This window comes from Thalassophryne amazonica, chromosome 7 (assembly GCF_902500255.1).
Source record: "Thalassophryne amazonica chromosome 7, fThaAma1.1, whole genome shotgun sequence".
Lineage (NCBI taxonomy): Eukaryota > Metazoa > Chordata > Actinopteri > Batrachoidiformes > Batrachoididae > Thalassophryne > Thalassophryne amazonica.
The window spans coordinates 14,360,809-14,376,071 of NC_047109.1; the positions used below are offsets into that span (position 1 = coordinate 14,360,809).

Below are 15,263 nucleotides of genomic sequence, written 5' to 3' on the forward strand. Positions count from 1 at the left end.
GACACTTTGGTGAGCAACATTGAGGCACCTCAGGGGACAGTACTGTCTCCCTTCCTTTTTACATTGTACACTGCCGATTTTACATATCATTCTGTGACATGCCACATTCAGAAATATTCTGATGACACGGCTGTTGTGGGATGTGTGAAGGGAGGGGATGAGATGGAGTACAGAAGAGTCATTTCCTCATTTACAGACTGGAGCAGGAGCAATGGTCTGATCATAAACACCACCAAGACCAAGGAGATAATTATTGACTTCAGCAGAAGGCCCTTCCATACATCAATCACCATTGATGGTGAGGTGATAGAGGTTGTCCAGTCCTATAAATTTCTGGGAGTCCATCTGGACATCAAGCTGGACTGGTCGGTACATGCAAGCGCCTTGTATAAGAAAGGACAGAGTAGACTATACTTCCTGAGGAGGCTCCAGCAGTGAAATGTTGTACATTTTTTTATCAATCTGTCGTAGCCAGTGCTGAGTTTTTTGGGGTTGTCTGCTGGGGGGGGAGGGGGGTATGACCCTAAGAGATAGTAATCGGCTGGATAAGCTGATAAGGAAGTGGGGGTCAGTGATGGGGAGGAGGACAGACTCTGTGGGTGCTGTGCTGGAGAGGAGGATGAGGAACAGAACGATATAAGAGGTCTTTTGTCCCCTCTGCTATAAGACTTTATAACAGCTTGGTCTGAACATTTGTGTTTTACTTGTTAGTGATTTTTAAGTTAACTATGTGTTGCTGATGGACAGCCAAATTTCTCCTTCGGGGGATCAATAAACTATCCTACCTTAAATAGGCCAGAATTTGTCTTTTGTGTGGATACAATTAATTATTTTACCAAAAATAAAAGAAAAAACACTCTCCTGCCACAAGCAACTGCTGAGTTTGAAACAACAAAAAAGTCCTGTAATTTCCGATGGCACATGAACGCAGCAGCGTACGTTCACATGGACTGACATTCAATCATCTTTATACTTATATATATAATTACCCCTTTAGACCACTTTGTGTTATAAATCAATATAAGTATATGGCTACATAATACAATTGATACAGCAGCCACCACAACACACAAGTGTTTTTTTTTTCCAGCCTCCTGCACACTCCTGCGATATTTTTGGCTCCTGCGCATTCTGTACCTTTCAGTCCAGCCCGGCACAGCTAACCAAAATGTAAGCTTCGATAACCATTAATCCGATAACTGAAAAGTTATCTTTTATGACGCTAAATTGATAAACTGCTAAAAAATGTATCTTTATAACTTTTATTCAGACGCAGCCACATCAGATTACACTGTCGGCTTCTGATAAACCAGTTTCACTTTCACTTTTCACTGCTGGGAAATTCAAGGATCACAAACACCAAGAACGCACAAAAAAATGGATAAATGAAAAAATAAAACCCCAAACACTGTCATCATCTTTCAAAAGCAGTAAAACACAGTATTAGAAGTCACAGTTTATCTCGGTATTATATACACTGTCATTTACGAACTAAAATGCTGCTGCTTTTTTCACATGCTTTCAAACCTGCGGCTTAAACAACTGAAATATGCCCATTAATGCAATGATTGGCAGAGTAAAATACACACAGTAAATATAAATTCTTACCTGTTAGTTTAAGTGGGATTCATCTGAATAAATAATCCACATAAAGCATCCTTTTAAAAAAAATCCAAAACAGTGTCTAAACGTGAAGAAAAGTCCCTCTGTACACACAGCTGCACCATGAGAGCTCCTCTCCCCACCGAGTCTTGGCGATTAAATTACAGCCACAAAGAAATAAAACAAAATAATGTTAAAATTAGTTGTTTTGTTTTTGTGTCGAGTGGACAAGTCACTGTAACGTCCAAAGTGAACCTGAACTACACTACCCACAATGCTCCCTGCGTCGACTGGCCAATCACGTTTTACGCTTAATGATGACATCATCAGCAAGTGACAAGCAGCCAATCTGCTACAGACACACAAAAGACAGACTAAAATGCTTGATCTTAGGGTTTACAAATGTTTTTGACCGTTAAACTTTGCTCGCTTTACCAGCTAAAGAAATGTTATCAGATAGAAAGTTATCAGAACTAAATTTATTGTAAGATAATTGATGATGATGATGATGATGATGGTTTTAAAACTTATCTGAAAAACTAATCCGCTAGCAAAAACATTAGCTTTGATAATTACCTGTTATCGGATTAACTGAACTGTGCCCACCACTGCTTTCACACTGGTTTTTATGGCCTCTGCAGACAACTTACACAGTGGTTTTAATACCGTCTGTGGGCCATGTGATGTACGTAGGGGCGCCACCAGGGATTTTGGGCTCCATGAAAAGAAATGTTACGGTGCCCACTATCCCATATCCGGCCAAAAGGCCAGTGGAAATTTTTTATACCGTTTTACATAAAAGTATGCATTTTAATGATATTTTTAAACATCATTCCCATATTTGTGATTTCTTTGCGCACTTGCACGAAGCCGCAAACAGTTTACAACAAGTTTACTCTCTGGCACGGCAGATTGCGTGCCAGTGAGTGGATCAAATTTGTGCTAGTGTCAAGGCGCCTTTACACTCTGCCGCAGACTGATGGAGCAGGTGGACTGAACCATCCATCCATCCATCCATCCATTTTCTTCTGCTTTATCCAGAGTCGGGTCGCGGGGGCAGCAGCTCAAGCAAAGCCGCCCAGACCTCCTGATCCACACACACCTCCCCCAGCTCCTCCGGGGGAACCCTAAGGCGTTCCCAAGCCAGCCGAGAGATGTAGTCCCTCCAGCGTGTCCTGGGTCTTCCCCGGGGCCTCCTACCAATGGGACATGCCTGGAACACCTATCCAGCGAGGCGTCCAGGGGGCATCCGTATTTAGGCTAAAATGGACTGAACCATTTTAGCTTAAATACAGAGGGGGGATGAGCGTTATAAAAATTTTTCCAAACCAAATAAACTGAGTGTTACCAATATATTGTAAATAAAATATATGTGTGATTGTTTATTACTGAGTGTCATATTATACTGTCAACATTATAATTGCAGTAAGGGCCTCTCTGGGCCCCAGTCAATCATGGGCCCCTAGAATCTTTCTCCTTATTCTCCCCTTTTTGGTGTCCCTGGACGTCCACACGGGTTGTGATTGCCTCTGTTGGTCAGGTGACTTACATGCTGGTCTTGATGGCCTCAGTGATGAAGCTCGCCACCATGGAATAAGGTTCCATCCCTGCATACAGCTGGTTGAAGAAGCGAGGATGAGCTACAGGGATGACACAGAAAACGTCTCATTGTTGATTTATTTGAACGCTGCCTTTTTCATCCATCGCTCCACCTTCACATTAATGTTCATGACCTTTACTCAGCCTTGAATTCTTAACATTAATGTTATGTTTGAGGTCCTGCACAGGAAAAGCACGAACTTCAGAATGAGAAAAATATAAATTTTTATTCTGGTAGCAATATTTGAGCATTAAAACAAAAAACAATTAGCAATCACAAAACACTGATTTTATTTCATGTATTTATTCAGATGTAATTGCTACAGTTTCCAGGTTGAGCTACATGCTTACTTGAAACAATGTGCGTGTTGTGAAAGTGACGTGACACGGACCCACAACAGGGGGCGGTAATGAACGGAGATTGGATAAGCCAAAAGTAACAATTTAATGTTGTGAATCGCACAACGACGTACAGACAATAACAATATGGTGGACTGTCAATCATACACCAGGTGACGTGTGGGCAGGCTCGACGATAGAAGACGTCTGGCGAGAGAAGAGCTGGATCCCCACACAGCTTCCACCACCAACGGAGCTGAAGAACACCGGAGCCGCCAAGCCCTGCGCCCCAGGTGGCCGCTGTCTTCAGCAGTCAGACCCGGTACTGCTGGCAGAAAACAGAGACAGTCCTGATGAGTGTGAGTTCGCACACTCAGTAATCCCACAGTCTGTGTTCAGTAAAGGAGGGAGAACCTCCACCTCCAATCACACACTCGTGCAGCTCCTGGTTAACCACTTATCTGGGTTGGGATGTGAGGCGAAGCCGTCGCTGTCACACCAAACGCCAATTCCCCAGACAAGGCAACACTCCAGGAAAACGGCTGCAACAGAAGTTCAGGTTATACACACAAAGTGTCAGTCAGCAGAGAAATTACCTGAAGGGTAGTTGATTTCTCGGCGGGGAGGTGGAGTTGCAGTCCGGCCTTTATGGTGGTGGTGATGAGTAGTGGATGAGTGACAGCTGGTACGGATGATGAGTGACAGCTGTCACTCCTGGTTGCTCCGACGCCCTCTCGTGCTTGAAGCCCGCACTTCAAGCAGGGCGCCATCTTGTGGTGGTGGGCCAGCAGTACCTCCTCTTCAGCGGCCCACACAACAGTGCGATGAGCTTTGCGGTACGTTACCCAATCAGCACGGGCTTATATGCAAATGGGCCTGTGCAAAAAGGCTGCACACATGTTCTACCAAATTTGCAAAGTGGAAAAAATCCAGGAAATGGCCTATATCAGAAATGGAAGTGCAAAAAGCTGTGACCTGGAAATGGCGGTATTGTAAAAATTTACATAAGTTTTATGCATTGCATTTTTGTGCAGTAACAGTTTTTTTCACCTGAAATGCTGCACAATACTGGATCATCACCATAATTATGAGTTTTCATGGAATCCTTGACCCCATGTTCTCTGCTATTCTGCGGGGTAAAGGCAGCAACTGTAAAACCAAGAGTATTTTGATGTACTATTCTCATACTTAAACACCAAGAATGACTTTCTCAGCTGCCGTAGTTAAAGCGTAACAGCAGGGCGTGCACCTTCATTTCTGTTTAAATTTGCATTTCATTACGTTTGCAGAGGCTGAACACAGCGCTGTGATCCTCCCATCCAATTAAATTCAGCCAGGTGTGTGTGGGCCAATCAGCAGCTTAGAGTCTCCTGAGTCATCAGGTGACCTCACAGAGCTGTGGGTTGGACTTTGAGCTTCTGAAATGATGTTTTATTTATTTATTTCCTTATATTTTGGTCTTGCTCTTCAGAAGAAGCATTGCATTGCTGCAACCACACTCGTTAGGTTGTGCACAGTGCGGCACAAAGAGACTGAAATGTTAAAGAAGGTGGGAGGAGAAGTACTGGTTTTCACGCTGTATCTGATGGTGTCCCTGCAGCGCTGCAGGATCTTGGACTCAGACTCTCCGCCGTCTCTCAGCTCAAGGTCCAACAGGTCCTTCAGTTGCTCGGGGGAACGCCACTCACAAACCTACAGGAAAAAAAAACATATTGCATGTGAACTGTACAGTCATATGTTTTAAATGTCTAGTATCAGTGCCAATATGGTGTCTTTGTGACATCATAAAGACACAAAACACCTTCAGTAATCTATATTATTGTCATGATTGGGGTTTTGTTTGGTGGTATATTCTATTTTGTCTACTATTCAGTTCTTGTGTGGCTTTGTTTTCTGGTCTGTGTTTCTTTGACTGCACTCTCTTGCCTTTCAGTGTGGGCTTTGGTTTGGGTGTGTCTGTTCCCTTTGTTTGCCACACCCTTCCCTGCTTGTCTCCCGCACCTGTGTCTGATTTGCTGTAATCACTCCCTCTATTTAAGTCTTGTTTCAGTCCTCCAATGCCAGATTGTTATGCCTAACTGCCGTCACTTCCAGCCTTCTCTGTTTTTTTTTTTTTGTTTTTTTTTTTTGTAGTCCAAGTCCTAGTTCTGATTGCCTGCTGTGTTTTTGACCACCTGCCTGTTTTTTGGACCACGCCCTGCCTAATGTACTTGGTACCGTTGCTGATCTTTGACTGCCTTCTTGTGTACAGAATCTTGCTTGTGACCAGATTAAACCCTTTTAAATGCCAAACGCCTGAGTCTGACTCAAGCATTTGTGTCCAGCCTCCTCTGGTTCCTGAGCCTGATCAGTATAATACCCAAGTGTCCTCTGTGTGTGCGTGTGTGTTTATGGCTTCAATCACACAAAAACCGGAGAGTGCTAACATTTTCCGTTTAGTATGCTTATGTATTTTGGGTCAAGGATGCACGCTGCAAAGACAGAAAGTTGATAGGACAAATATTTTTGGAGAAATGAGCAATTTTAGCTAACAAGTAAACCGTGGACGTTGTGCTGCAATGCACCATGGGAGTTTGGGGTTTTGGGGTTTTAAATGTTATTGTGGTTTATGTTAGTTTAACAGTGTTGTTCGTGTTATTTATTTATTGTGTTTGTGTAGTTCAATTGGCTTAATTAGTTTAGTTAAGTGTTATGTTGCCATTCCATGAGTGAGTTAAGTGTCATGCTGGCACCATGAGTGAAATGTATAACACTTTGAATGTCTTCTGCCACTGTCTGTCTTTGTCAAGTAAAAAGCACCTGTGTACAGCAGCATACAGAAAATACAAACGCGTGCGTAATTTTGATCATACGCAAACAAGGGAGAGCTGACATTTTATGTTTGGTATGCTTATGTATTTTGGGTCAAGAATGTGTGGCACCAAAACCAGACATTGATAGAAGTAATATTTTTAGAGAACCTACATACACATATTAGTTAACAACACTGAATGAGGACTCACGCGCCAATCCAGCAGGGGGCGGTAAATCATCTATATATTAAAAGTGCACTTGATTTTATTTAGTAAGCTCAATGTATGTAATATAACTGTAAATATATTAAAAATACATGGATGACAGATGAAAGTGAAAACACTTATTTCCATTATGGTCCATTTAAAAATCTAACGACAAAACAGAAGTAAAGATAATAATTAGAATAATACTGATAACAATAATAATAATGATAATAATGATGATGATAATAGTGAGTATATGATAACAAGAACCTAAACAGTTTATAAATACATTAAGACAGTAAATTAACATAAAAATACATAATTAAAAGGAAATAAAAGTGTGGAATCTTCAACACTTTCTTCAAAAAACTGTTGAGGTCTAATGTTCCAAAAACATTCTGGACCCATGCACCATTCCAACTCATTATACTAGAAACTTAGCATAATTCATTACCACTGTTGAAAAATGTCAGCTACTTATTTTATAAACACTACCCAATCTAGAGCCCGTGGATCCCCACAGGCACCACACTAGTGGGTGTGATTTTCTACAAAACACTTTTTCTTATCAAAAGGCAAACTGTCTGTACTTCAGTTCATTTAAACTTATAGCTGCCAGACAAAAAAAAGTGTAAATAAAGTAAATGATTTAAAGAAAGATTAAAATTTAACGTTATTCTAGCCTTTGTAATCTGACAGTTTTTGTTCCTTTTTGTAGCCACAACAATATCACAGCATACTTTTTGCCATTAACTAAAAATCTACTTAACGTATGTGTGTCTGACAGATACGTGAGTAAATGATTGATCAGGCTCTGACCTTTTCTGTGACGTCAGTGGCTTTTTTCACTGCGTCCTCCAGAATGATGGTCATGGACTGGAGGATGAAGTTTTCCACAGTCGATCCACTCAGGGTGACATCTTGACGAATGGGACAACGTGCTGGTGTGTGTCCAGGCTCAGCCGCAGTACTCTCACGGTCACTGAGATTCTCTACAAATAACAAACACGTAGATACAGTCTGTCCTTTAAAACATCAGCACAGATTAACGAGAACATGTTTTAAAAACATTTCATTAACTGTTTTAAATATTTGTCTGTATTTTGTTTGACAAGCAGCAGCTCTGGAAATGAATGAAACTGGCAAGTTTATTTAAAGTTACATGTAACTTAAAGGTAGCAGGGGTGGTGGTGCTGTTTCTCCACGCAGTGTGGAGATGCATCAGGAAGGGCATCCGGTGTAAAAGTTGCACCAATTGAGTTCTTTTTATGTAACTTCAAGGTAGTATCTCACTGGGCTGCGACCATTCACCATCCCCTCACCTGAGTCGCAGGGCGGCGACCACGTGTGACTTGATTTTTGAACAGACCAAAAAAATTGCACGACAAACTTTCTCACCAGATACTCAGGTGTGCGTCTTCTACCCCTCTCCATGTAGTCTCCACAACTCAGAATGTGCATAACATGTGAGACAACTTATAAGGAGTTGACACACACTTTCCTTTTTGTATGATGGGAGAGGAACAGCGCTTCTGGAAGTAGCTGAGCGAGTCCAGCAGCCTCCAGTCACCTGGCTCTGCAGCTGGGGGTGGCGCCCACCCGTCATGCACGCACGTCAGCGGGCTGGATCCATCCTGTCTATCCATTGAGGGGCCGCATAAACCAGACTCATTGTGGTGTTCTCTTTTATTTATTTATATATATATATGAGGTCTATTAGAAAAGTATCCGACCTTATTATTTTTTTCAAAAACCATATGGATTTGAATAACGTGTGATTACATCAGACATGCTTGAACCCTCGTGGGCATGCGAGAGTTTTTTCACGCCTGTCGGTTACGTCATTCACCTGTGGGCAGTCTTTGGCCCACCCTCTCGTCGTTTTTTCATTGTTTAGGAATGGCTCAGAGACTGCTGCTTTGTTTGATCAAATTTTTTTCAAAACTGTAAGGCACAACTGAGTGGACACCATTCGATAAATTCAGCTGGTTTTTGGTAAAAATTTTAACGGCTGATGAGAGATTTTGGTCTGGTAGTGTCGCCATAAGGACGGCCCACGGTGCCTGACAGCGATCTGCGCTTCCAGGCGGCAGCGTCTCGCCGTTTCAAGTTGAAAACATCCACATTTTAGGCTCTGTTGACCCAGTAAGTCGTCAGAGAACAGAGAACTTTCAGAAGTCGTCGGCATGAGGAGTTTATTCGGACATTCCATTGTTAACGGACATTTTGTAATGAAAGAACGTGCGAGCAGAGTCGCATGTCGGGCCAGACCCGACCGCGGGGGGTCGCGACAGGAAAAACACCTCCGTTGGAAACCTTAACGGGTAAGGTGGAACATGCCCAAGCTGTTAAACAATTTCTCAGTTACTCACTTGTTGAAAGCCATCAAAAGCCGCCTGAATTTTACAAATGGTTTTCAACACGGAGGTGTTTTTCCTGTCGTGGCGCACACAGATTCGCCGAGTCGTCGCGGAAACGACTCGGCGAATCTCGGCGAAACGATGGCGCCTGGAAGTGCTGCACGACGTCCGGCTCCGTGGGAAGTCCTTACACCGACAGAAACACCCCATAATCTCTCATAAGCCGTTAAACTTTTCACCGAAAACCAGCTTAATTTCTCGAATAGTGTCCACTCGGATATTCCTCACAGGTCCAGAAAAAATTTTGATAAAGCAACGCGCACCGTCTCCAGCAGCGTGTGAAACAAAGGAATTCAGCCGAGAGGGCGGGACCACATCTCACTCAAGGCCTGCCCACAGGGAAATGACGTCACCGACACAAAACTCACGCATGCGCACGAGGGTTCAAGCATGATTGGTGTAATCGCACGTCATTCAAATCCATATAGTTAAAAAAAAATAAAAGGGTCGGTTTATTATCTAATAGACCTCGTATATATATATTGAGCACCTGGAAAAAAGGGTAATGTTGCCAGGCCAGCGACATTTATCTGAGAGTTTCCAAAGGATCACAGTGCCTGTGCATCCTATTCACCCACAGATTTGCTGCACCATCTAATGGAATTAAGTTTTATGCATGGCCCAGCTGTGCACGCACAGTCCAGCTGTGCACAAACACATGTCAGTCTCCTGGACACGTGCTGTCCAGCCACAGAAGAGCCACATGAACTGGATTTAATGTGTTTTTCCTCTTAATTTTTTATTTTCCTGAAGACCACATGAAAATAAGACTAATGCTGCCGGGTCGGTGGTGATTCTCATGCATGCAGGGACAGCGGGCTACACCTGTGTGAAGAATGTCGACAATGCAATCCGGATTTATTATTTTTATTTTCATCATTGAGGATGTTAATGGAAGCTGAGCGATGCAGCTCCTGGACATCATTCTGTAAGTCTACGAGTGGTTGTTCACACTTTTCTTCTTGTTTTTTAAATTATTATTATTAATTGTTTTTTATTTATTATTATTTTCAGTGCTTTTTCTACCTAAAGTCGGGAATTTTCACAGCGTCTTTCATATAATAACAGTGTAATATCAGTGCTGTGCAGTATTCACACACAAATGCTTTCACCTGAAAAGGCCGTACCAGTGCTGCTTGACTTTCGCATGTGTTGTGCGTGCCATGTCAGTGGCCATTGCACAATATGTGTGGAGACTGCTTGAGATTTGTGGCTGTATTTTTGACACAACTCCGGATGTCATTCAGCCGACAGCTGGCAGAGGTGGAAAACTCCACCTTCAAAAATTAAGTTAAATTAAGTTAAATTAAGTTCAATAAAGTCCTACCATGTATTACTTCTACCTGTGTGCCTAAAACAGGTGATCTCAATAATTAGCTCATCCACCTGTCTGAAGAGTTGAACTGATAACAATCAGCCAGTTTATTAGGAAGATGGAACAAATACTTGTATGTGGGTGGACTTTTACTTTCTGAAGCCGGAGGTTTCCACCTCTGCGTGTCAGTAGGACCAATTCAGTGAGATTCCACATGACAAAGTTGTTGCCTGTTTTGGCGTGAGTGTTGGCCCCAGTGAGATACAACCCTCACTAATTTCCATCATGCATGTGATGATAAGATTATTCCCTGAAGCAATCCAAGACAGGCAGCAGACAGGTACACATGTGGAAATGATGCAATTTGGTCACAAGGCTGAGCTAAAACCATATTTTGGTTCACAGAGACGACATTACTATTCAGTACTTTAACATTTCCTATAATCCCCCTGTGTTTCCCAGAATGCACCGCGGCACCAACAGAGTTCCGGTGTTTCAAAGCCATGTAAGGGCCCCTCCACACAGTGCAAATTTGGTCGATTTGTGCATGAAGCAGGAATCGTATGCAAAACGTGTAAAATCGTAGCTGCATCCAACGCCTCATACACCTGTTACTACAACTATTTGTGCACACCAGCGGCTGAAAGAGAGTGTGTGCTGTGCAAGCCCATCGAACCCTCTCGTGGCAGGTGTTGGCCAAATTCCAGGTGACACACATGAACATCTAACACCGCTCATTTGGCACTTATAAAATGTGTGGTTGCTGTGTTCCCATGTGTACGAGACCATCGCAGCAAGTATTATTGTTTTTTGATATTATTTTTCATTGTTTCGTCACAGCAGCTGCTGTGTTCCCGCATGCACGGACCATTGCAGCGGCATCGTGCACGCCTGCCCATCGGCACGATGTTCCGTGGTGCGCTCATATGAGCTGTTCTGCGGGGAGTTGCCCTGAGTTGTACATATTCGCAAATATGTACAACTGTTTATGAGTGAAGTTAATCCCTGTCGAGGTTTTTGCCTCAGCCTCAGACTATGTGCAGAAGAAGCCAAAAACTATTTTTGCATTGTTCAGTTTACAAAACATTGCTTTATTTGTAGTTTATCCCTAAAAATCCACCTAAGGGTATTTGTTAATATTTGTAATTATTATTGGTGTTGTGCTGTTGTGCTCTCAAATTGTACATTTATTTATTTTTGTTTTTATTATTATTTGATGACCTCTGACCTGTTGTCGCTTATATGATGACGTAAGCTAATAAACCAAAGTCCCTGTCATGCTGAAGACTGATGGCCACGCGCTTTATTTCCCTTGCTAATTGGGGCTGTCGCTGGACTGCTGCGTTACACTTCTGACAACAGGTTATGGGCCCAGGAAGCTCCACAGATAAAGTTTTGGCAAAAGTTGAGCGCCGAGGAGAGAGGAGAAAGTCGCGACAGACCGCGTGCTCCGAGAGCAAAGGGAAGCTGTTATAGCGTGGTAGCCTCGACATGTGTGCCCAGAGGATGGAGCAGTCAGGTGGAAGATGGTCCCGCCTGGTCTTCGACAGAGATGAAAAAGGTTATGAACTCTGGGAGACCAAATTCCTGGGACATTTGCATTTACAAGGGCTCAAAGATACAATACTTTATCAACCTCGTGGCGATGATGATACTGATGAAGAGAAAAACGCAGAGGCGTATGCTGAGTTGATACAGTTCTTGGACGATAAAAGTTTGAGCTTGATCATGAGAGAAGCCCCTGATGATGGGAGAGAAGCATTGAAGATACTACGTGCATATTATGCAGGTAAAGGCAAGCCACGCATTATTAGCCTTTATACTGAGCTGACCAATCTCCAGAAATCAAGTGGTGAAAGCGTGACAGAGTACGTTATTAGAGCAGAGACTATTATAACAGCACTGAGAAATGCAGGGGAAGCTATGAGCGATGATCTGCTCATTGCCATGGTGTTCAAAGGCCTACCGGAGCCGTTCAAGCCATTCGCTATCTATGTGACACAAAGTGATGAGAGCATGACGTTTTCAGACTTTAAAACAAAGTTAAGGTCATTTGAAGACACTGAGAAGATGTGTGTGCGACCATCCAGGGATAACGTGATGAAGATCAAAGCCAAAACATATCCCGCATCCACAAGTGTGCAAGATAAGAACATGGCAGACATGGTGTGCTTCAAATGTGGCATTAAAGGACACAAAGCTAGAAAATGCCAGCGAAAGCAGTGGTGCAGCTTTTGTAAAAATGCTACACACAGAGACGCAAACTGCAGACGCAGACCGAGGCGAGATAATGCCAGACAGGTGTCTGAGGAGGAAAGTGGAAACACGGCTTATGCTTTCCTGAGGAGGGACGCAGAAGTGGACACCTATCCAGGGCGAGGAGTTAAGATGAAAGGCCTAATGATTGACGCTGGGGCAACATCACACATAATCACGGATGAGACAAAGTTCAAAAGTTTTGATGCAAGCTTCAAGGCAGAGACTCATTGTGTGGAGCTGGCCAATGGAACCAGGTACCAGGGAGTGGCCAAGCAGCGCGGAGATGCAGAGGTGGTCCTGATCGACACCAAAGGGCAGCACCATGCAGCCACACTGAGGAGCGCTTTACGGCTAGTGGAGCAACGGTGATCTTTAAGGAAGGAAATGACGCCCTCAAACACAAAGATGGTACTGTTTTCCCCATTAATGTACTAAACAAATTGTACTACCTTCCTACTACAACAAATGAAGGTAATGACATGTGTAATGGTTGTTTTGACTTACAGACATGGCATGAAATACTCAGTCATTGTAACCATAATGATGTTCAGAAATTGTCAAAAGTGGTTGAAGGTATGACCATTAAGGGTAAAGTAGAAAAACCTATACCACCATGTGAAGTGTGCATTCAGGGAAAGTTTGTTCAGACAAGAAACAGGGAGCCTGATGCTTGAGCCAAAGAAGTGTTACAGTTGGTACACACTGATCTAGCAGGGCCTATAGATCCTGTGTCCACAGATGGTTACAGATATGCGGTTTCATTCATTGATGATTATTCCAGTGCAGTTTTTGTTTACTTCCTAAAACAAAAGAGTGATACTGTCTGTGCAACAGAGAGATTCTTGGCTGACACTGCCCCCTATGGGAAGGTCAAGTGTATTAGATCTGATAATGGGACTGAGTTTATTTCAAAATATACTATACTCACCACACCAAAACGGCACAGCAGAGCGGAATTGGAGGACATTATTTGATATGGCTAGGTGTATGTTGATTGAAAGTGATCTGCCAAAAACATTGTGGCCATTTGCTGTACAAACAGCGGCAGTAATCAGAAACCGGCAAACACCATATTATATGTTGACTGGAAGGAAACCAGATGTTTCAAGGATGCAAAAATTTGGGTCTGTGTGCTATGCTTACAAGCAAGACAAAAAGAAACTGGACACTAGGTGTGAAAAGGGAGTGTTCATTGGGTATGACAAAAACAGCCCGGCTTACTTGGTTTATTATCCAGACAGTGGTAAAGTCCAAAAGAACAGATTGTTAAAATTTGTGTCAAAGAAAAATGTGGAACAGGAGACACAAACGATGATGACGATTATGAGAGAACCAAACCTGTCTACAGGCAGGCACCTAAACCTAGCATGTCCTTAGAGACTAGTTTACAGGAAGAATCAGAAAAGCCTGTGATGGATGGTGAGGCACAGGTTAATGAGTCTAAGAGTCCAAGGTATCCAACCAGAATCAGAAAGAAGCCAAGTTACCTGGGTGAGTATTATACTGACATGGACAGTGATGATCAGGTGCTCACTAACATTGACTATTGTCATAGACTGGCCTGTGGAATACCACAATCTTTCCAGGAAGCAGTGGAGTCGTCTGACTCCAACAGCTGGATCAGAGCAATGGACAATGATATCGAGTCACTGAGAGACAATAAGACATTCACACTAACCACTTTACCCAGAGGCAAGACTGCAGTGGGGGGTAAGTGGGTATACGCAATCAGAAAGAATGAAGATGGCGCTGATAAATTTAAAGCACGTTATGTGGCAAAGGGATATAGTCAAAAGTATGGAGTGGATTATGATGAAACATTCTCTCCAACAGCAGATATGACCAGTGTGAGAGTACTAATGCAGAAAGCAGTTCAGGAAAACTTACTTTTACACCAGATGGACGTTAAGACTGCCTATCTCCATGCACCCATAGATTGTGAACTCTACATTGAGCAGCCAGAGGGGTATGAGATAAAAACACATTCCAAAGAAAAGCTGGTTTATAAATTTGAAAAGTCACTTTACGGATTGAAACAATCCGGTCGTAATTGGAATCATGTTACATTCATGGTTGATTGAAAATAAGTTTGTCCAAAACCAATTGTTGGGAAAGTGTAGGAACACGGACCCACAACAGGGGGCACAAATGAACGGACAATGGAGTAAGTCAAAATAACAACGCTTTACTGTTGTGAATGTGCACAACGAATACAACCAATCACAGAAATGGACAACAGTCAATTCACAAAAGTGTCGTGTGGGCAGGCTCGAAGATAGGAGACGCCTCTCCAAGGTAAGACCGGAACCACACGGCTTCCTCCGCCACAGGACCCCGGGAATACTGGAGCCGCCAAGTCCCGAACTCCCAGGTGGCCACTGCCTCCGCGTGTCGGACCTGGTACTGCTGGCGAGGAACAAAGAACAGTTAGATGGGGGCGCGTTTGCACCCAGGACTCCGAACAGCAGGAAAGTTACCTCCACCTCTCGTTGGAACAGTAATCCAAAAACTAGCTCAATCCAAAAAGATACACTCCGTTTGCTTCGATACGTTACCTCTCCGGTAGAAACGATATCTCGGCAATGAGGTGGAGATGCCGTCCTGCTGATATACCCCACTGATGATTGCCGTCAGCTGTCTCAGGTGATGGGTGACAGCTGTCACCGAGGCTGCTCCCGTGAGGCGGCGGCGCCCTCTGGTGCCTGGAGCCCGCACTCCAGGCAGGGCGCC

General features: G+C 43.3%; 1 protein-coding gene across 1 annotated transcript in view; it reads right to left on the reverse strand.

Moving 5' to 3' along the window:
* The window catches only part of LOC117513225 (acidic amino acid decarboxylase GADL1-like), a 30,096-nt gene extending 26,845 nt beyond the window's left edge, over nucleotides 1-3,251 (reverse strand). The window contains exon 1 of the mRNA XM_034173514.1: nucleotides 3,152-3,251. Within this exon, the coding sequence (XP_034029405.1) occupies nucleotides 3,152-3,207 (56 nt within the window). The 5' untranslated portion in view covers nucleotides 3,208-3,251. The remainder of the gene's footprint in view (nucleotides 1-3,151) is intronic.
* Between the last annotated feature and the right edge of the window lie 12,012 nt (nucleotides 3,252-15,263).